Source organism: Lontra canadensis, unplaced genomic scaffold, assembly GCF_010015895.1.
Source record: "Lontra canadensis isolate GAN:19392208 unplaced genomic scaffold, GSC_riverotter_1.0 scaffold201, whole genome shotgun sequence".
Classification (NCBI taxonomy): Eukaryota; Metazoa; Chordata; class Mammalia; order Carnivora; family Mustelidae; genus Lontra; species Lontra canadensis.
Window position 1 is genome coordinate 330,827 of NW_022631195.1, and position 21,484 is coordinate 352,310.

The 21,484-nt window shown below is 65.0% G+C and overlaps 1 protein-coding gene across 1 annotated transcript in view; it reads right to left on the reverse strand.

Annotated features, from left to right (window-relative positions):
* Positions 1-21,484, reverse strand: part of ZC3H3 (zinc finger CCCH-type containing 3) — an 83,160-nt gene that overhangs the window by 41,558 nt on the left and 20,118 nt on the right. The window contains exon 4 of the mRNA XM_032848299.1: positions 8,073-8,229. Coding sequence (XP_032704190.1) covers positions 8,073-8,229 — 157 coding nt within the window. The remainder of the gene's footprint in view (positions 1-8,072; positions 8,230-21,484) is intronic.

Below are 21,484 nucleotides of genomic sequence, written 5' to 3' on the forward strand. Positions count from 1 at the left end.
TAAAAAGACCTGTAAACAAATAGGGAGCTCTAGCGAGTGCACATCCTGAGAATAAGGGAGCAGGTGACCCTGGGAGCAGGTGACCCCATTGCCTAAGAGCCCCAAGCAGGCTGCCGGGAAGCAGGAGGGAGCCCGGCACTGAGCTGAACCAGCGGTGTGAGCGCGCGCGCCAGAGCCCGCCCAGGGGGCCGTGAGTGCAGACTTGGACTCAAGAGGGTCCTCCCGCTGAGACTCCCCTTCCACGCACCCCCGTGCTCCCAGGGCCACAACACCCTCGCAGTGGGGGGCCGTGAGCCGCCGAGAGCCCCTGCGCTACCAGGAGCCGGTTTCTGCAGGCAGGTGGCCAGCCCCGGGCTGGGGGAGGGAGCATTCCTGGTGAGCCTGGAAGCCACGGGGGAGCCACATGGCAAGGACCCAGGCTCCTCAAAGGGGCTTCCACGGCCCACATGGGACAAACTGAGGGTCAAAGTGAATCGCTATGAGAACCGATTACAGACTGTCGGGTCTCAGCATTCCCAGTAGGAATCTGGAGTCCACACTGTTAGAAACAGATAAATGAGGGACGCCTGGGTGGCTCAGTTGGTTGGACGACTGCTTTCGGCTCAGGTCGTGATCCCGGAGTCCCGGGATCGAGTCCCGCATCGGGCTCCCAGCTCCACAGGGAGTCTGCTTCTCCCTCTGACCTTCTCCTCGCTCATGCTCTCTCTCACTGCCTCTCTTTCAAATAAATAAAGTCTTTAAAAAAAAAAAAAAAAAACAAAGAAAAGAAACAGATAAATGAGCATGCGCAGCAGTGGGGGCAGAAGGGACAGGGATTCCTGGCAGGACACCCTCCAGCTGGTACAAAAGGGGACACGGGCAGAAATCACGAAGGGACTGGAAGGTGCAGGTGAAGCAGGAACGCGATGCTCGGCGCTGGGTCGACAGGCCTCTCTGCCAACACCTGGAGTGAGCGTCCGGTCACCAGCCGGACACTCAGGCTCGCACCAGCACCAGGCAGCGGGACTGGAGGCCGCCCAGCGCTGCGGCGACATTCCTGTTGAAAGCACATCAGAGCCTCCTCGCGCTCACAGTGGCCTCCAAGCCCGGGACACCGCAGGAAGCACCTGGCCCCCATTCTCCGTATCATCAGGGTCACGAAAGATGGAGCCAGGCGAGGGCCGGACTCCAGGACTCTGACAAGACGCAACTCCCAAATGCCACGGGACGCACAGCCCGCTCTGCCCCCAGGCGGCCCTCCCCAGGCTAGGGACCGCACCTCAGTGGCCAGTCAAGGGGCACCGAGTCTCCAGCTCCTCCATGGACGGTTGTCCACAAAGGGAGGGAGAGAATGATACAGCAGATGGGGCAAAGCGTAAGTACTCCAGGAACTGTGGTGAGGAATACAAATTTTGCAACTTTTCTCTATGTACAAAAATATATCGAAATGAAGTTACTGAAAAAAGCTAAATGCAAGAAAGTAACCTGGGCGCCAGCCCCAGAGCACATTTGCCTCAGGCAGGCGGCAGCCAGGCCACGACTGCCCACCAGGCTGGCTGGAGACACGCGCTGGCAACACGTGCCACACCAGGGCCAGCATGGTCCTGGGTGGCCAGACACCCCAGGGCAGGAACAGAGCCAGGGTCACCCGCTGCCTGCCCCGCCCTGCCGAGTCGAGGCTGCCCAACGGGCTCCGGGGTACGGTTAGGCCCTGCCGCCCGAGGCCCAGTCAAGCTGCTGTCCTTGAACCTGCCTGGCCTCCTGCTCAGGCTTCATGCGGGGGTGCCATTTCCTCCGCCAGCGGAGAGCCCGCCACCTCCTGTTCACTACGGCCAGGCCTGGGCGACACGCACACATCCCAGGCTGCCACACGTGTCAGCACACTGGCCCGGGGACATTCTGCCACTGCCTGCTCAGGGTCTGTCCCCTACCGGGCCACAGCTTCTGGACAGGTGGCAACCTGACCCGGGACAGCCTCCATAAACCTCGGACTGGAGGCCGGCCTGGGCGCCCCCACCCCGTTCCGCCAGGAACCAGGGAGGGAGACGGCTCAAGTACCACCCAGTTAAGAGCCAGGACTCAAACCAGCCCCAATCTGGCCTGGGTCCAAGGCCATCTTCCCACCGCATTCAGGGCCTAGAAGCCCCTGTTGGTGTGGTCAGGCGCCACTTTGCACCGAGTGCCCCTGGCCCAGACACCAACAAGCCACCTACATGGTCCATATCCAGTGGGTGGCTCTCACCTCCCTCTCCCTGCTGCCCTCTGAGGGCACCGCGGACACGGAGGTGAGTGGGGGTCACCCCCCACAGGCCTAGCCATCCCAGTCAGTACTGGGAACCCCAGATGTGGACGGTGATGCCCCCATACTCTCCTCCCTGGGTGGAGAGGACCAGGGGCCTGTGGGCTCTTCAGGCACCGTCAAGCAGATGAGTGGGCCGCAGCGCCCAGGGAACAGGCCATTCCTGGGGGTCAGGCACATGCAGCCTGGGCAGGACAAGCAGGCACATACCCACACCTGAGTCCAGCAAGGAGAGCCCGTGCGGGGCAGAGAGCAGTCCCCGTGGCACACGTCAGGGACCCTCCCGAGCTGCTCTCACCCTCTGGAAAAACGCTGTCCCTCCCACGGGCATACCCAGCTGGGCGGAGCCCCAGAAGCACCCAGGCCAGGCCTTCCCTGCACCTGACAGAAAAGCAGGACCGCCCTGACGGCCCGTGGCACAGAGCAGGCCACGCCTGGAGTAGGCGTCCCACACCCAGACCCCAGCTGGCTGGCTCCTGTGGGCAAGCAGCCGGACAGCGCTCTTCCCTTGATGGGGACACTTCTACTTGTGACAGAACCAACTCAAAGTCCGGCTGCCCTGGCCACGGTCTCTCAGCACATTCACGGACAGTGGGAGCCGTGCCTGGCCTGGCACCCTTCTCAGGCTGCTGGGACAGAGGCTGCCTTCACAGGGCATCTGGGGGAGCCGGGCATGGTGAAGGCTTCCCAGGCTCCACATCCGAGGGAAGGCGGGGCAGGCAGGCACCCCCAGGAACATGCCAGCAAGGTCAAGATCAAGGTTGGCCACGGCACATGCCCTGGGCCTGAACACGGCAGTCGCAGCCTAGGAAAGGGGTTTGCCAGGCGGAAAGGCCGCAGCCCCCCCTAACGCGCCCCACACCCCCACCAGCCCAGCAGCAGGGCTCAGGGCCCAACTTTAACACCACCCTCCAGTGGCCTCTGCCCTCTGAGCGAAATGTTCTGGGCTCCCTCCCCAGGTCCCCGCAAAAAGCCCCTGCAGCTCGGCCCACACCGACCACAGCCGCCCCACTCCTAGAGAGGCCTTCTCTGGGTGTCCTGTGGCCCTGTGCACCCTTCCCAGCCCTGACCACCCCATGGAGGTGCCTGCCTCCAGCTGGAGGGGAGCACTGTGGGCCAAGTGGGCCCAGCACTGGATGGTGGCACCCCTCTGCCTGCGGGGGAGCCCTGTCGCCTAGTCCCAGGCTATTAGCCTCGTCACAGGTCCTGGCCTGGGCTGAGTGGGAGGGACCCATGCGCACACCACCAAGTAGGGCCCTCGCCAGACAGAGCCAGGCCTGGGGTATGGCTGTGACGTGGAGGGGGCACCCCCGAGGGGGAACTCCCTCAGAGCTCCTCTCACTGCCACAGCCTTCGGGGCAGGTCGGGAGGCTGTGGGAACCCCAGGTCCATGGGCCCGGTGAGGGCAGGTCTGGGGAGGGGCAGGCATTCCCTGAAAGAATCAAATCTTGAGCCCCGCAGTGGGGCGGTGTCGGGAGGCGCGCCTGTGGGAGGGGCTCAGGGCTACAGTTGCGAGGATGGGGCCCCACGATGGACTGCTGCCCCACAGGACGGTGCAGACCCTCGAGCGCGGTCTCTGCCTCGTGGGGCGGTGGTGAGAACGCGGCTCTCTGCAGCCGGGCCGGGAGCCCGTGGCGCCACCACCCCGACCCCAGACGCCGGCCTCAGAGCTGTGCCTGACAGCCCGGTCCCGGGGCAGGCGGACAGCGGAGCGCGGCCGTGGCTGGGCATGGGGGGAGCACAGGGGACCCCACAGCCGGCCCCCAGAGGATGCAGCCCCTCCTCCAGCTCGACTCCTCTTTAATGAGACGTCACTTGAGAAAAGCATTTCAGAGCCTTCAAAATCGCAGCCCGAAGCTCGTCAAACCAGCCGGAGATTACTTAAGATTTACCGCACAGACACAAAAATAAAACAGCCCGGAGCGAGGCGGCCCGCACGGTGCTGACAGCACCATTTGTAGCCGGGACCGCGCGGCCTCCAGCCTCAGCCGCGTGAGTGCAGCGGCTCCCGCCTGCTCCGCGCTGTCACGTCAAATGAATTTGGAAAGAGGAAAAAAAGCGACAGGCACTTTAGGGATATAAGTCACATTTCAGCTTCAGTTCAGATTAATGACCTCGCCGGGAGCCGCCGCTGAGGGCACAGGCAAATCCGCAAATCTGAGAACAAGAACACGAAACCCGCGCTCAGCGTGAGCCTCAGCCCCCCGGGGCGCTCCAGGACCCACTGCCGCCCCCCAGGGCACCCCACACCCTGGGGCTGGTTCTGGGCACCAGCAGTACATGGTCTGAGGGGCCCAGCCCGGCCTCCTGTGGGTCCCGAACCGATGTGGCCCACAGCCTCCAGGGCCATCAGCCACTGTCCCCGCATCCAGGCGACCCGAGGCCAGGAGCCTGCCAGCCCGGGGGAGGGGGACTGGCGGGTACCGCAGACACAGCCCCCGGATGCAGCTAAGAGTCCTCGCCAGGAAGGGCTGCTCTTCCCCAACTCCACTGGCAGAGGGAGTCACGGATCCTGGACCCAGCCTCCAGGGTCAAGGGTGGCACCGGCCCCGTGGTCTCCATAGTCATGCTAACTAACACCAGGCCCCCGGTGGCGCAAGACCGACTGCAGTCATCCCCCTCACCACAATGAGCGGTGTCATCCCTTGGAACAAGGAGGGCAGGCACTGGCCTTGGCCGCTGGCCATTAGCTTCAGGGCAGTGCTCAGGATGCCTGGCTTCCCTGGGCAGAGAGCCCTGCCCCCGGCCTTCCTGCCTGCCCCAGGTCACACAGCCTGTGCTACTCCCCGGTGCCCCGCAGGCTCCCCGGGGAGGCAGCGAGTGTCTGCAGGAGGGTGTGATCTGGGGCCCAGCGGGGGCACTCCTGGCTCCTGGGTCACCAGCCTTATTTTCCACCTGTGTCGATCAGCCCCTACAGTGCCGACTGAAACTTCTAGGACTGCTGGGGCCTGTCTGCCGCACCCCCCAGGGGTGTTCTCCTCTGAGGTGGGTACAGAGCAGGAGGCCCCAAGAGGGGTCATGGCCCGTGGGCTCAGGGTGGCTACCTGCTTTCTCACCACCACAGCCCTGATCCCACACTGCCCGGGGCCCCACCACCAGCTCAACCCCTCCTTCTGCCCGGGAAAAGCTGAAGAGCCCGCAGATGCCCAAGGCAGAGGTCAAGGCCACAGCCAAGGCCAGTTGGCCACACAAGGCCGTGGGGCCCACTGACGGAGCTGAAGGCGGCAGGAAGGTGGGCCCCAGACAGGCCGCCGGCCCCGGAGACGGGCCTTTTCTGCTGCCTCGACAAGCCAAGCCCAGGCGTGTGCAGCCCAGAGCACCGGCAGGCACCGGCAGGCACCGGCAGGCAGCTGCAGCAGCCGCTCTGCTGAGAATGCAGCCCCCCAGGGTCCAGGTGACCTTGGGCAAAGCCCAGTCCACCGGCAGACACATCTGGGACCCTGAGCCACTCAGCCCTCAGCAGCCACCCCCTCAGCCTGCAGGCTCGGCAAGCCCACTGAGCCCAGCGGCCTGGCGTCCCAGGAATCCAGGGCTCTGAACTCAGGCCATGTCCGACATGCCTGAGGCAACATGGTCAGGGCAGACAGAGACCCCAGTGAGCAAAGCCTCCACATGCGGCCTCAGCTGACATGCAGCCATCAGGAGGGTGAGCTCGGCCATGCCTGCCAGCACAGGGCGGGTTCAAAGGCCTACAGCACCTGGGGACCTGGCCTGAGCCTGCAGCTGTCCAGCACAAGCCAGGGCTATGGGACCTGAGCCGTGTGGCCCCCAGCACGGCCTGGGGGAGGGCTGCACAGAGCCAGCCAGGACGGCGCCCTAACGGTTCCCACCCACCAGACCCCCAGGTGGGCCCCTGTGCCAGGGCACCCAGACAGCCACGGCCCTCCCTGCAAGGCAGCTGGCCCAGCGCCGTCTCTGCTAGGGTGAGGAGCTTACAGGGCACAGTGGCCGTGCAGGGCTGGCAGCTGGATCTGGGCCTGTCCATTCGCAGCCTGGCCTGGGGCACCCACAGCCCACCCCATCTACCTGACCAGAGGTCCGACCTCACAGGCCTACCCACACGGCTCTGCAGTTCCCACACTGGGGCGAAGGCATATTCCCCGTCCTGGGCTGACTGGGCTGGTCTCTACCTAATGGGCTTGATGTTCCAGCTGTACAAGGCGGCCACCGCACAGCAGTGCACCCAGCCACCCCCCACCTGCCCATCAGCCCTCGCCCCCAAGGGCCTGGCTCCTGTTTCTGCTCGGTGACCCCCGCGGGGCCCAGCCAGCTCAGCACTGGCCCAGCAGAGCCCAAAGCAGGGGCCTCGGTGGCGCTCCAAGACAGAAGCTACCCTCAGCCCCCAGCCACACCGCCGGGGAGAGGCAGGGCCTCGAAGGGGCTCGATGTGGGGCCGGAATGAAGACTGCAGGAGGGGAGGCATGAGCAGGAATCAATAAATCTGAACCTCATTCACGATGATCTGGGGCTCTTATTAAGTAAATTAATTTAAGTTAATTTAGCTCGATCATGACTCCCGATCACAGTGATTTAGTAAGGGGGAAATTGCATTAGGAAAGGCCATGCTCACTAGATAGGAGAACGGAAGAAAATTAGACCCACTTAGCACTGTGAATTAATATGGAAATAGCAGGTGTAAATTTAACCTTATCGAGAGAGTGAAAATTATCTTCATAAATTTGTAGAAATAGCCCCCAAGATACTTATAAATCTATTTAAAACAAAAATATTACAAAAAGTGCAATAAAATTAATTTAAAATATACTTGCAGCTCTTGCCTCCAGAAAAACTAGCAGCCGGGCCAAGTTCAATGCAGCCTCATGGTTAAGGGAGGAGGGTGGTGGGTGCTGCTGCCTGCCTGGGTGTCCTGCCAGGACATGAGCCATGGGCCGGCAGGCGGCTCCTCCTTTCACAGCCCTAGAGCCCAGCAGCCACAGGTGGGGAAGGCTCAGAGTAGGCTAGCGGGATGGCCCCTGCCCAGGACTAGAGGTGGTCCAGCCCCTCGGAGCACAACGATCCCTTGCCCCACAGCCTCTAGCCAAAAGTTACGTGCCCTAGAGTGCCCGCGGAAGCCAGGAGAAGGAGCTCCCACACTGCTCCCCGAGGAAGCAGGCTCCCGGTGGGGGGTGGTGAGAGGACAGAGGGAGGGGTCTGCCACTGCCTGGTTTCCCCCCCACCCGCCAGAGCTGTCACCCTGTCACCGAAGGAGGGGCTGCACCCCACGCTGTATCTCCTGAAGCCACAAGGCTGAGCAGGCTCAAGAGAGAGCCCCCAGCTTTGGTTCCCTAATGTTGCTGCCCCTACAAGCCCTCTCGTTTCCGGGCTTGGGGCACCCAGAAAAGAAGGGGGACTTCCCCCGGCCTGCACGCGGTCAGTCGGAAGCAGCCTAGAGCAAGGCTGCTGCGCACAGGGGCAGCACGGAGGGGCCCACAGCCTCACCTCCGGCCCTGCACTGCAGCTCCCCGCTTCCGGGGCACTACTCGGGGCCCAGACTCTGACCGGAAGTCTCCCCGTGAAGGACACCCAGGTGCAGCTCGGCATGACCTTGCCAGTCTAGAAGGCGGCTGTTCCCTCGGTCATCGCCCGCCAGCTGGCAGCTTCCTGACAATGGTGGGGGCTCACGCGTTCATGTACGCAGCCCACACAGGCCGGCTGTATGTCTGGGACAGAGACCACTGAACGGAAAAACGAGCCCGCTCCCCCGCTAGCAAACTGTGGGCCCAGCACTTCCGCGTGGCAAGCTCGGGCCTCAGCAGGCCCCAGGCCCATGGCAGCCTGGACGAGAGCCTCCTACCTGGATAGCGAGAGCCGCCGTGCTCGCCAGGAGGGCAGGGACGGGGGAGCCTGGGGGGCGCTGAGAGGGGACGCCGCCGGCGTCTTCTTGACAATGCGGTAGCGGGTCTTGATCTCTCTGCCGGCGGGAGGGCTCCGCAGGGTGTGCGGATCAGACGCTGCGGAGAAAACCCACACAGAGCAGATCAGAGGAGGTGAGCAGGCCCTCCTCTCGCCTCCCCCGGGCCCTCCCCTCGAGGTGCACATGCATCCCCAGGGCTGCAGGAGAGCTGGGCCCAGGCCCCCGAGGTGACAGGGGCAGGGAAGGCAGCAGCCAAGCCTCCCAGGCCAGCCGAAAGGGGCGGCAGCACGGGCAGGCCCCAGTCCCCAGAGCTTCCTGTGAGCGGTGGGCGGAGGGGGGGCGGTGCACCGGAGGTGGGTCCGGGAGGCCAGGGGTGCAGAGTGCTCACCACCCTCTCCGGGCAACCCCCCATGCTCACAGGGATGTATGTATTTAATCACCACTGTTTTCATAACACCTTGCGGGGTGATGAACGCCACAGCTCTTTTCTTGTTGAATGTTTCATGCAATTACCAGGGATCTGTTTTGCCCGAGTTCCCCTCCACTTGATAGCCGGCAATTTCTCCACAGCTTCGAGGAAGGTACCTAATTGCCCGGCTCTCATAATCTACAGCTCTAACTGCCCAGATAATTAAAGCGAACGCAGCACGGACACAGGCGCTGACGCCGCTCCCGCCCAGCCCACGGCCTCTCCGGGAAGCTGCCCTCTGGGACACGTGCTGGGACCCAGCACCCTGCGGGCTCCACCTGGCTCCATCCCACCTGGCCGCCCAGCGCCCGGGAGCATGGCCGGGAAAGGAGGCCGCCAGCCCAGGACTCCCACCCACAGAGACACCCACACAAGGAACTGACCGCGACGCCACCCCCAGGCAGCCGGGCCGTGGTGGGGGGCGTGAGCGCCACGGGGCCACCAGGAAAACACACATGGTCTCGCTGCTGGAGCATCAGCACCAGAGCCGGCCCGTGACCCTTTGGAAGAAGTGCGCCCAGGGTCCAGGACTACCCAGGAGAGGGTGCAGGGCAGACACGTGACAGCCCCAAACCCCCAGATCCCCCAACTGTGCCCCGTGGCAGCCACTCCACTCCCCTGACAGCAAGGCCAGTGCACCACAACCTCTGTCTGCTCCCCTGGGCCCCAAGAGGCACCCTCCCAGCACCCACAAATCCCGAGCTGGACTGGGAACCTCCCCATCACCAGCCCACAAGGAGCCCTTACGGGTCTACAGACGGCATCTAGAATTCATCCCTGGGAGCCCTGGACCCGACAGACCTCTCGCCTGCAGCCAGGCCCCACATCGGCACCGTGGCCCACAGACCTCTCCAGGCTTGCCCAGCCCGCTGGAGCCCACGGTACCTCAGCTGGCTGGGAGCAAGCAGGACGAGCCTACCCTATAGGTGCCACTGCCCCCCACGGCCGGTAACTGCCTGGTGACTGGTACCCTGCCTCCCGGTCCAGATGTCAGACGAGCCCCTCCTGCAGGTGTCCCCCCACCCTCTGCCAGGGTTCCCATGCACCCACACGGCCAGGCCAGGACACAGCGGGGTTCACAGCCTCCCGAGTGCCCCCAGACCAGAGGATCTGCCTCTGCTGCCAGACCAAGGGGAGTGTGGACGCCCCTCGGACATGGGGCTTCGAGGCCCACAGAGTGCGCGAAGCAGGGAAGAGCTCTGTTCCCATATAGCTGCCGCCCACCAAAGGGAGCCACGACACATGCAGGCGAGGCTGGGCCAGACACCCCAGCAACGGGACAGGTCCCCCTCCCCCACTCGTCTCTGTCCCTGCCTCTGTCTCTCTTTCACTCTGTGTCCCTCCAAAAGCAGCAGCTCCGGGAACTCATGGAGAAAAAGGAAAAACAAAGGCAACGCAGTGTCCCCAGGGACAGCTGGCCTTGCCGAGCGGCCACAGTGGGCACACCGCTAGCTCTGGCCGCCCCTCGCGCTCCTGGGACATAGGGGAGAGCCTGGCGCACGGCAGGCGTCAGTAGACAAACAGCTGCTGAACTGAATGTTCAAGGTCGGCGAGGATGGACCAAACAAAATCAGTGACACCGCGTCCGGCCACAGCCTCCCTGCTCCCGCAGCCCTTGCATCTGGACGGCGCACATGCCCACAGCCCCTGACCCCGGCGCAGGGGCCTCCCAGGGCAGCCACACCCTGCTGCTCTGGGATGTGAGGTGCCCCCCCCCACTAGCACCACGCAGCCCTCTGTGGCCAGATTCCTGCTTGGGGCACCCTTGCCTCACCACCCTCATCCCATTCCTCCTGAGCACAGGGAAGCCTGAGCCCAGCCCAGCTCTGCTCCCCTCTTCCAAATGCACTACCCTGCCACCTCCTCCAGGAAGCCCCCAGACCCCACGCCCGAAGGCCCAGGCTCTGCATTCAGGCTAAGAGGCAGCAGTGCGTAGAATGCCTTCCTGCACAGTGCAGGCCTATTGTGAAGCCAATTTTTTGCTTAACTTACTGCATTTTACTTATTAGTGCTCCATTACCATTTCTAGGAAAGCACAAAGTCATAAGGCAGACCTCCTCTTAAAAGGCCCGCTGGTGTCAGCTCCCTCACATTGGCAACCGTCAGGCCTCCACCAGGTGGAGGTGGAGGGGAGAGGGGGCACACCTACCCATGCCCTGCCCCCACTGTGGCCTGCAGGCCACTCCTGCTCCCCCTCTCCCCGACAGGCAGTGCTGGACACAGGCAGTGGAAGTGCTCATGACCGTGACCCCGGGAAGACTGTCTGGGGCATCCCTGCCGAGGGCACAGAGGGAGATGGGCGGTATGCCCGCATGGCCAACGGACGTAGGGATCCTGAAGTCGCGCCTGGCGCTCGGGAAACAGGAAGCTGGGACAGGAGGGAGCGGGGGTGTCCTGCTCCGGAGCTGGAGGGCTTGCACAGCCAGGCCGGGAGGCGGTGTCCCCGGGCCACAGGCACCCAGGCCCTGCCCCGACCCTGTGGCTGGGAAGGCAGCCCCAGCAGCCTGCCATTCCTCCTGGCTGGCGGAGGGTTTGTGTAGATAATCATGTTATTGAGATAGGATGTGGGTTTAATTCCCTTCATTACAGACTCCCAGGGTTGTAATTTTTTTTCTCCGCATGATGTATTCCCCGTGGCACATTTCACTCAAATCAAACCCTTTGCGCCTTTATTGCCAACGAGGCCCGGGCGCCGCGTTATCAGGCCCACACACACAGCCCTCTCCGCCCTGCCGTGCAGAGGTCACTTCTAATGACTAATCGATCTCATTAGCTTTCCTAATTAAAAACTTTACTACCGCAATGGAAGACAAACTACAAAAAAACTGCTGGCATCATATCTGAGTGGGATATGAGCCCATCTATCAGCAGAGCCCGCGTGCCTGCAGTCGGCCCCGGGGCTGGCCTCCCTGTGTTCCCCCGCTCAGGGGCCCTGCGGGGCTGGGGGAGACGCCCAGGCCACCAGGGGCCTTCCTGTGTCCAGGACAGGTACAGCACACACAGGCAGGCCCGCTGCCGGGGTAGGGGGAGGCCGCCGAGGTCCACAGCGCCTGGGACCCGAGTGCCGAGCCCCACATGTGCCGCCCTCCGTGATCCAGCTGCAGAAGCAGGGAGCACGCCAGCCCCTGGCCAGTCCCTCACCAGTCCCTCCCGGAGCCGCCGGGCACTAGGCGGGCGGCAGAGAAAGGAGGACTGAGGCCCAGCCCATCTGCAGCAATCCCCGGCCCCAGCTCGCCCAGCGACCCCCCCCCCACCAGAGAAGCCACCACAGATGGCAGAGCCCAGCCCACGGAGGTCACGGCTCTCTCTCTGTGTTACTGCAGAGCAGGAGTTGAGACGGAGTTCAGATTTTTATGGAACTTCAAAGGGCAATAACTAGGTAGAAAATGAGTTGCTAATTTCACAATTGTTTAATGAATAAGAAAAAGATAAAAGCTCTGTGCAAAGATATGCAAAGATGCAACCAGCTGGTGGGCGGGGCATCCAAAATAGGCCCGGCCAACCCAGGGCCGCTGAGTGTCCCCTGCAGCACCCGGCTGTCCGCGACTGGCTCCCTTGGGAAAGGCCTGGTGGGGGGGGGTGAGGGGGACAGGGACCACGTGTCCCAGGCCCCACAGCTTCCCTACCCCGCCGCCAGCAACAGGCCATAGATGGGGGCACCGGGGCCTCCAGAAAGAGGCCAACTGGGCAAGAGGCTAAGGACGCCACAGGAAGGCGGCTGATCAGTCCACAGCCGGGCTTCCCACCCTGTTCCAGAAGCCACTCCCCTAAGGCTCTGGGGGCCAGGCAGCATGAGGCAGCCGGGGTGTGGCTGGTGGAGGTACAGCCCAAGGGCATGGCCGCCTCTGGCCCTTCATGCCAACTAGGGGATGGGACCGCTGAGCAGAAAGCCAGTGACCAGTACCCGAACACAGAATTCACCAGAATCAGCCACATGAGCCACCTGTGCCCGCAGAGCAGGACTGGAGACCCGTGCACGGAGCAGCCAATCTGCCCAGAAACCCAGCTGTGCTCCTCAAGGAGGGGCACCAGGCCAGGACCCAGACCCCCAGCTTCTCAGGGCCACGGCAACGTGGTGGGGGGAGAGAGCCCCCCGACTGGGGATGGGGAGCCCGGCTGCCGGGGAGGCTGCGGTGGTGGGCCTCCCACAGGCCCTGGCTCCCCAGGGCACAATTCGCCGAGACCCACCTCTTGTGCCCACTGCCGGCTCTGCTCCCCAGATGGCGACGTGGACACGTCAGCACCCGCAAACGGCCCGCGCCTTTCGCTGGCTGAAGACCAACTGTGGCTCCGCAGTTCAGGAGCCACAGCGACTGCTCTTCTGCTCCTAAACCATCCTCCACTCCTCATCGGCTCAGGTTGCAGCGGGCCTGTCCCCGTGCCGCCAGCCACCCGTGCCCCTCACTGGGATGGACGCAGGGGCCCCTGGCTGCCCAGGGCCTGTGGGTGACAATCACAGGCCTCCACACGCCCAGACGCGCTCTTCCGTGGTCGCAAAGGTCTTCCTCCCAGACAGTTCCGGAGGAGACGCCAGCTGTGGCCTGGCCCACGATCTGGCCCTGGAGTCCTTGACCCCGGGAGGGCGAGCTCTGGCATCAGGCAGATGAGAGGGGACAGGGGTAGGCAGGGTGTCGAGCCGTGGGAACCAGCCCAGTCTCCTCCTGGGCAAAGACGCGGGCCAACACCTGGCCGTGGGGCTGCTGGTGCACCCCAGAGAGAGGGCAGGAGGCCCCTGCACGCTGAAGGCTGATGGTGTGGGGCACATCCCCAGATCCCCTCTCTGCAAGGCCTGTGCCTGTGCCTTGGTGCCCACGGCCTTCAGGGCAGGCCCTGGCCACAACCCCGTTCTCCAGCAAGAGCAAGACTCCCAGACCAGCCTCCCGCTGCCAGCTGCGACCACACGGGAAGCCCCCCCACGTGCAAACAGGTGCACCCCACAGGCGGGACTGCCGGGAAGCAACCCCAGCAGTGAGTGAGTCCACCAGCCTGGGCGGGGGAGGAGGACCCTGAGTGGGGTCAAAGAGAGGGGACAGCATGGCCATAGGCTCTAGGCGGCCAGTGCTCTGGCTTCTCCTGGTAGACATGGGGAGGGATCCTCCGGGGGCTACTGGAACCCAGGGAGGAGCTGGCTAGCATGGGGTCAGCCCTGCCCTGCACTGCCTCAAGGGTGGCACAAGGCTCACACCTGCGGCCGAGGCCTCACCTTGCTCCCAGACTCTGTGTCACCCCAGGGACAGTGACACGGACAGACACGGGGACAGGCTGGGCCAAGCACGACAGGTGGGTCCAGACAGTGTGCAGGCAACAAGCAGCCCACAGACCCTGAGCTGAGAAAGGGTCCCCAGAGAGCCAGGCCGTTACCTTCCCATGCTTACCTGGCGGGGGAGGGGACGGAGGCGCAGGTCAGCCCAGAGGCCCCTGGTCTTCTCGGTAGCAGGAGGTGCCCCGGAGTGCACTTCCCCCCAACCCCCAGCTGCAGGAGAGCCATGCAGTGGACATGGAACCTTACACCAGAGCAGCCTTGCAGGACCCTGGTGAGGCAGGTCAGGCTGGGGGCTCGGTGGGGCAGCCCCTCCCGACGACAGGGAGCACACAGAGAAGCCTTCCACAGGGAGCGCTATTCTCACATCCCAAACCCTCCCATGCATCTGGCAGGAACGCCGTGGCCACCACTAGAGCCAGAGTGGAAGTCAGCGGGATGCTCTGTCTTCCCTGGGGCGGGAGAGGCTCTGCCCACAGGGGCACAGACGTCCTGCACCTCTCGGCGGAGGGTTAGGCACCAGAGCAGCTCCTAGAGGCGCAGCAGCCCGGGCCACGGCCCAGGGGAAGGGCTGTCAGTCCCAGAGGAAACAGCGAGGGGTGCCTACCCTCTCTAGACACTGCCCGTCCACCCGGGCATTTCCCAAAGCAGTCCTCATCTGAGCTGTCCCCTCAGTGAGCCCTGGGAGCCTGGAGAAGGTGACGCCACAGTGGCATCTGGGGGTGAAATGGACCTGAGACCCTTCGGAGGGGCGGGCAGGCCCAGAGGCCACAAGGAGCGACTCCGTGGACAGAAGCCGTCTGCAGGAAGAAGGGAGAGGGAAGCCCCGCGCGCGGTGCAGGCTCTGGTCCTCAGGTGCCGGGGAGGGGCTCCCTGGATCGCCCTCCCCCTCCCTGGCCCACGGAGGCTCAGGCCAGTTTCTCCCCAGTCTCTGCAGGAGCTGCTGGCCTGGGGGCTGCCCCAGCAACTCTGCACCCCACTCTGACAGCGGTGCCCCCCAGCCCAGACCACCCTGCCTGCGGCACCAGTGTGTGTACTCCGGGCGAGGTCGTTTCCTGCTCACGCAGCCTGGCTGCCAGCCCCCCGCAGACCCACCAGGGCTCTCACACCCCCCCCAGGCCCTTCGGTTCTGCACTTAGCCAGGATGGATGTGTCCAGACGCAGGGCTGGGGGCCTCAAATGGGCCACGCCTCCGTGCTCCTGGGAGACTGGCAGCTAGAACGGCAGCCTGGAGAAGGACGCCAGAAGCCTGCTTGCTACGGACGCTGGTGAGGTTGGGGGCCCAGCCAACACCACCTGCCCTGGCTTGGGGCGAGCAACAGGGCTCTGCCAGGATCTGAGGGACAACCTGGCCATCTCTGCCTCCCAGTGCCCAGCCCTACCGCAGGGCAAAGATGCAGCAAACGGCCCCAGGCACCCGCGCAGGCTGCGCAGCCCCGGGAAGCCCACTGGGCTCTTCCTGCAGACCAGGCCGCTCAGCCTGCTCCCGGCAGGACCGTCGAGGCCGTGGACAGAGCGCGCCAAGCTGGGTCCCATTCCCACAGGGATGGAGCGGGCGCGGGACAGGGCTGACGTGGCGCGCCCGGGCGGCCAGACAGGAGCTGCGCTTAGCGAGTGTCAGAGGAACAGCCCTGCCGCTTCAGCCTGGGGGGCGGCCGAGCTTCCAGAAGAAAGAAAACAGAGCCCGGGCCCCCCACATGGCTCTGCACCCGGCCTGGGCCCACCCTGCCCCGCGTCTGTGGCCAGCTCCTGAGGAAGACGTCTGCTAAGGAAGCCAGGCGGACCGGCAGCCCCCAAGGGAAGCCCCCAGAGGACTTGGCCGCGTGAGCAACAGACAGGGAAGGCCTCCCGGCCCCGACCGTCCCAGCCTCGTCCCGCAGTCCCCGGGAAGCAGGTGCCGGTCAGGTCCCCACAGCACCTCTCAGCCCCGGGCTCACAGGCCAGGGAACCACCCGAGAGCGCATGGGCTCAAAGGCCGGAGTGAAACGGTGCGGGAACCTCTTCCTGGCCGTCGGGGGCTCCCCGCCGGAGGGTTTCTCCCCTCTCCCGAGTGGCCTCCGCACGGGGCAGCTTCCCTGGAGACGGTTCTTCCGGCCGCTCCCTCTGGTACTCAGGATCAGCACACGGCTGGCTTCCGTCTCCCTCTCTAGTCCGTGGTCTTCGCCTTCTGAGTACGTAGTTCAGCGCGCTTGGGGCAGCAGCAGGACGCCTGGGTCCGCACCTACACCCGCCTGCCTACACCCAGGCCTACCAGGTGGTGTCTGGGCCGCCCCACAGACCCAGCAGCCCATTGAGCGCCAGCGGGGGCCCTGCACCGGCCTCCCCAAGCTCCGTCCGCACACTGCCGCGCGGTGAGACGAGAAGCAGGGAGATGGCCGGCCTCTGTCCCTCTGGCGAGCATCCCCTGTGCACCCGTCTAGGCCCCCCTGCAGCCAGGCTCGGCTTCGGCGTGTGCCGCCCATCGCACAAATGCACAACCCTCGCCTGGGCTCTGGGGGGCTCAGGGAACCTCTGCGGCACCCCCACTGCGGCCTCAGACACGGCTGGCGGCTGAGCGAGTGCCCCAGGCTCCCCGCCCGCTGCCGACCGCTCCCTACCAGGCCCCAAGCAGGAACACGGACGCACTCCCGGCCGCACGGCCTCCTAGCCGCCTTCGCAGAGTCAGCGAGGGTCACAGCGAGGGGATGGGAGATGAGCACTGATGAACACGACTTCCCACCCGTCAAGCGCGAAGCCACATGCCTGCAGGTGTCCGCACAGCCGGGAGGCGGGCACTGGCAGGCACCGGGCACCCTACCGCGGCCTGTGTGGACGCAGACAAAAGCAGTTTCCATAAAAGGCTCCCAGCCCCTCTCCCCCAGCCCCCGCCCCTGCCCCCCCACCACCGGCCCCTTTGCTGTCTGCAGGGGAGAACCCAAGTACTCAGGATGGGACATCCCCGTACGAAGCTGGGGGCCTCTGTGCCCTCATGCCCTCCACAAAGAGCACACGATGCCCAGTGCACGGCAGAGCCAACGGGGCATGTCAGGCTCTCAATGCACAGAGGCAGGACAGAGCCCAGGCTGGGGAGCCAAGGGGCCTCCGCGCAGGGTCCCGGAGGATGGACAGATCGGACAGAGGCTCAGCTCCCACGGACACCAGCCAGAAACGCGGCTGCCAGGAGCCCACGTTCCCCCATCCCGTGAAGACGCTCCAACGTGCCTCCAGGCGGGCGCCCTCTTGCACGGTGCCCTGTCCGCCTGGCCGAGCCTGCTGTCCCCCCGGCCCTGGACGGTCCCAGCCCAGGCAGCTGGTGCAGAGAGGTGCACAGAGCACACAGGAGGCAGGCCCGGCCCTCGGGCTCCCACCCGTGGACGCGCGGCAGCAGCACGACCAGCCCCCGCCTTGTGAGCAGGTGCTCATGTGCCTGTGGGGCCCCGGCTCTCCCAACGAGGCGTGACAGCGGCCCAGGCAGAAGGCGGCGGACACCCCGCCCCCGCGTTCATGGCAGGAGCTGCCACGCACGGAGCTCCAACAAGCTTCAGGAATGCGATGACTGCAGTCACAAAGTATGAATTTTTATGAGTCTAATAAATCACTGCACTTTCCCTGTGTTTGATGGTTCCCAGCCCTTCGAATGCTGGAAGGCCCGGCTGCAATGAGAGGGTCTGGCCCTCCTCTCCAGCGGTGGCCCCGAACAAGGAGAAAAGGCAGCCGGAGAGGCTCCCAGGCACCCAGGATGCCCCTGCTCCGCACGCTGAGGCCACAGGAGGTCAGCGCTCCCACGGGCTCGTCGGGAAGGTCTCAGGAGGGCTCTGGCTCCCCTCTGCTCAGAGACCAGCCTGCAGAAATGCCAGGATCCCTCAGGCAGGGCCTCCCAGCCAGAACCAGCACGGGCCGGTGTGGGGAAGCCAGGCGGACGCGAGCACGCATACAGCCGGGGCAGAGGCGCAGGAGGACCCCAGAACCTAGGGGGGTCCGATGGGCAGCAGCCCGCCCCGCCCCGTTGGCGTCCCACCGGCACCCCGTGGCCCGCAGGTGCTGGCCGCCCGCCTTCCTGCAGCACTGTCACCGCCGCGCCAGGGATCGGCCCTGACAAAGTTACCGATTATCAAATCACAGAGGCAGCCCGACAGGCCATACGTCAGCCAGCAGCCAGCGGCACGGCAGCCTGAAGAGCGTGGGCAGCTCACTGATGACAAACAACCACGGTCGGCTGCCTGTCCCCCCGCGGGCCGCGTTCGCCGTCGCCGCACACTACCTGCTGTTTAATGACGACACTGTCAGCCCAAGACGTGGCGCCAACGCCGCCACGGACTGTCAGGGCCCTATTAGAGGGAAGATTGAGACCCTACTCTTCTCACACTCACTCAAGCAACTCAAGCCGCTCGTTCCTATAATTACGGTGCACGAGCCATCGATCGCGCCGACACCTGCCCCGTCCGTATGAGATGGCAGTAGTTTGCTCCGTGACAGTCGCTATAGATTATGGGGGGTGTCCCTCCCCTTTTATGCTGCTACGGGAGGAAGGGGGAAAGCGAGCCCTTCTCACCACCCACCCACGGGGCAGGCCCCGAGGGCAGGGAAGCCCGCCCAGCCCCGGGAGCTCAGGAAGTTCCCCTCCCCCACACCGGGAAGGTCAAGGCGGCGTGTGGCAGGCAACTAGGGGAACCCAGGCAGGGAGAGAACCCGCAGGCCAGGCACTCCAAGTGAGGGGCAGCCCCGCACCGTGACGACACCCCACCCACCGGGGCCCTCCTTCACAGAAGAGGAGCACGGCTGAGAAGCATGCTGGGGAGCAGGGTCGGCCTTGGCCGCTGCCCACCCTGCCCCCAGCAGACCCAGGCGGCTCTCTCCCTGAGGCGCCCCGGCTGACCTTGGGCAGAACAGCTCGGCCAGGATGTCCTGGGACTGGGCATCCCTTCACCGGCCTGCAGCTGCCCGGGCTCCAGCACCTCAAGACCACCTCCTGCACGGAGGGCCGACCCTCCTCGGGCTCAGCAGGCCCTGGAGGGACTGCGGCACCCCAGGGCAGCGTGTGGGGAGCGCACAGGTGTGAGGGTGCACACGGGCGTGAGGGAGCAACTGGACCCATCAGGACACAGGGACCCGCCGTACTGCACACTGGGTCCTAGGGCTGGGCTTCAGCCTCACGGAGAAGGAGCTCGTGCCCAGGGGACCCAGCCCACGCCTCCTGCCCTTACCACGTGTCACAAGACAGGCCTGCACCCTCCTGTGCTCAGACCCCGGCCCTGACCTCGGTGACCCTGGGAACCCCTCAACTGTCCTGAGCCGAGGCGGCTGCCACCGCCCGCACACCCCCACCGGATTCACTTCGGCTCATGGTACTCGGGGTCCGTCGGCCACAGCCAGAGACCGAGCCACGCCAGCCTACCCCACAGCTCCCACTTCTGTGGCCTCGTGCCCACACACGACGCGCGGGGGACCGAGTGGCCCGGGCCACAGAACGCCTTCAGGAGAGAACACGGGCGACACAAAGCTCTGAAGCGACTGAAGACCGGGGAAGAGCCCGAGGGAAGCAGACTCGGCACAGGGAGGGCCGATCGGAGGTGCGGACCCCGGCGCCCCGCCCCCGCGCAGGCCAGCCTCTGATGGAAGGCCGTCCCCGGGAAGGGCCGGCACCGTCCTGTCCCCGCAGAAAACTCTGGCAGGAACTTGCTCGTTCATTCATTCGGCAGATTTCTGCAAGACCCGCCGTGCCCTAGGGAAAGGGCAGCCCCTGCCAGGAAGCCCCTGCCAGGACGGGCCCCCCAGGGCACACATCAGAAGAGGCGGCAGCAGCAGCACCTACAAGCCTGACCTTGAGAGCCTGCGGGGTCCTTGCCAGGGCCCAGCCTGCACAAGTCCTGCCCCCGCCCTGAGCTGCAGGGGATCTGGGGGCCAGGACCACGGGAAGTACTGGAACTCCTCTGGAGACAGCCCCGTTCCGTGCCTGACACACGGCCCAAATGACCCCACAGTTGCGCCTGCCTGATGCCAACTGCTTTCCCTCTACCACTGCAGTCCTTGCCTGGCAGGACCCAGTGCCGGCAGCCCATCCTCCCTGTGACCTACGTGGGACCAAGCACAGAGCTGGGGGCCGCCCACCAGGCCCTGTGCGGGTAAACAGAGCTGACCCCAGCACCTCCTCCCAGAGCACCATGCTCAGCTTGGCTCCCTACCCCTGCCCGGGGACAGGACCTGAAGCCAGCCCAGCAGCAGAGGCCCTGGAGCAGCCCCAGGGTCCCAGCCCAACACCTCCTGCCTGTGCCCTGGCTAGGGCTCACGTGCCCAATGCAGGGGCCCAAGGCCTCAGCCCTAAGTGCCAGCCAGACCGGGTGCCGGCCAGCACGTAATGGCACGCAGGCCCCCCAGCGCGTGCTCTCTGCCCTCACGAAATGGCCAGTGCTCTGTCATCTCTGCACCCACTTCCGTTTGCGGGCCTGGCCCACCCAGGGCCAAGAAGGCCAGGAGAGACAGCCTGAAAGGTACAAGGTCATTCACATCCCTCTCAGCCAGGCTGAAACCCCAGGAGACCAGAGGCTCTGAGGAGCAATGTTCGGGGGGGTCCCAAGTCCCCCAGTGAAAGGTGAGGCCATGGCCGTACTCCCTGACAGCACCAAGGCCACTCGAGCAGGGCCGATACAGCCAAGGGAAGATAGTCGGCCACGAAACAGAGGAAGGGGCTGGACGTGACCACCACTCCCAGACAGACAACCCCACACTCTCAGCCGCGATGCGGAAAGGGCCAGTTCCCTGTCCTGGGGGCCGGGGGCAGGCAAGGCGCAGAGCAGTGCGGACGGTGACGCCAACGGCAAAGCCACTGGAACCATACAGCCCCCGGGAAAGGAAGGGCACGTGTAGAGCCTGCCTCTTCCCGGCTGACCCCCGTCCTCTCCCTCAGGGATGGGGGCACACAGGAGCAGCTACCCCCACAGACACAGCAACCCCAGCCCGCAGAGTGGCCGGCACAGCCCCACAGGTACGACGTGAGCGGGCTGCAGCCTTTGCAGGAAACTGCCCAGGGGAGCCCCGGGGCCCCTCTCCCAGCCTGACGTCACCTGGGCAAGGCCTGGCCAGAGTCCATGGGCGCCGGGGAGCTGCCAGATGGCCTGTGGTCCAGGCGCCCAGGGGAGCCCAAGGCCTCCGGCCAGGGCACAGTGTCCCACTCGCCACAGCAGGGCCTTTTCTCGGGTCACCCCACTGCTTCCTCTGAGCCCAGGCTAAAGGGAGATGCCTGCCAGGCAGCCTGGAAAAAACCTCTAGAACGAGCAGCGGGTCACTCAGAAAACCACGCATGCCGGTCCTAGAACCCAGGCTGCCAGGCTGGCCTTTGCTGGACCAGCTCTAGGGGAAGGGTACCGGCCGGGCAGGCCACGCCCTGGCACGCTCGAAGATGGCCCACCTCTGCCCCCGGGGCCCTACGCACAGGGCAGGAGCCCCAGAGCCCACGGCTCCCCGGCAGGAGCCCACAGAAGGGCAGGCCGCAGCTGCAGGGAGCTACAGGCACAGGCATCAGCCATCTGTGGACAGGAAGGAGAGGGGAGCAGGGAGGGAGCAGAGAGGTCAGAGGAGGGACCGTGCATGCAGGGCTGGGCGGGCAGGGCAGGCAGGGCAGGCAGCTGCAGTGACAGGCGGACAGAC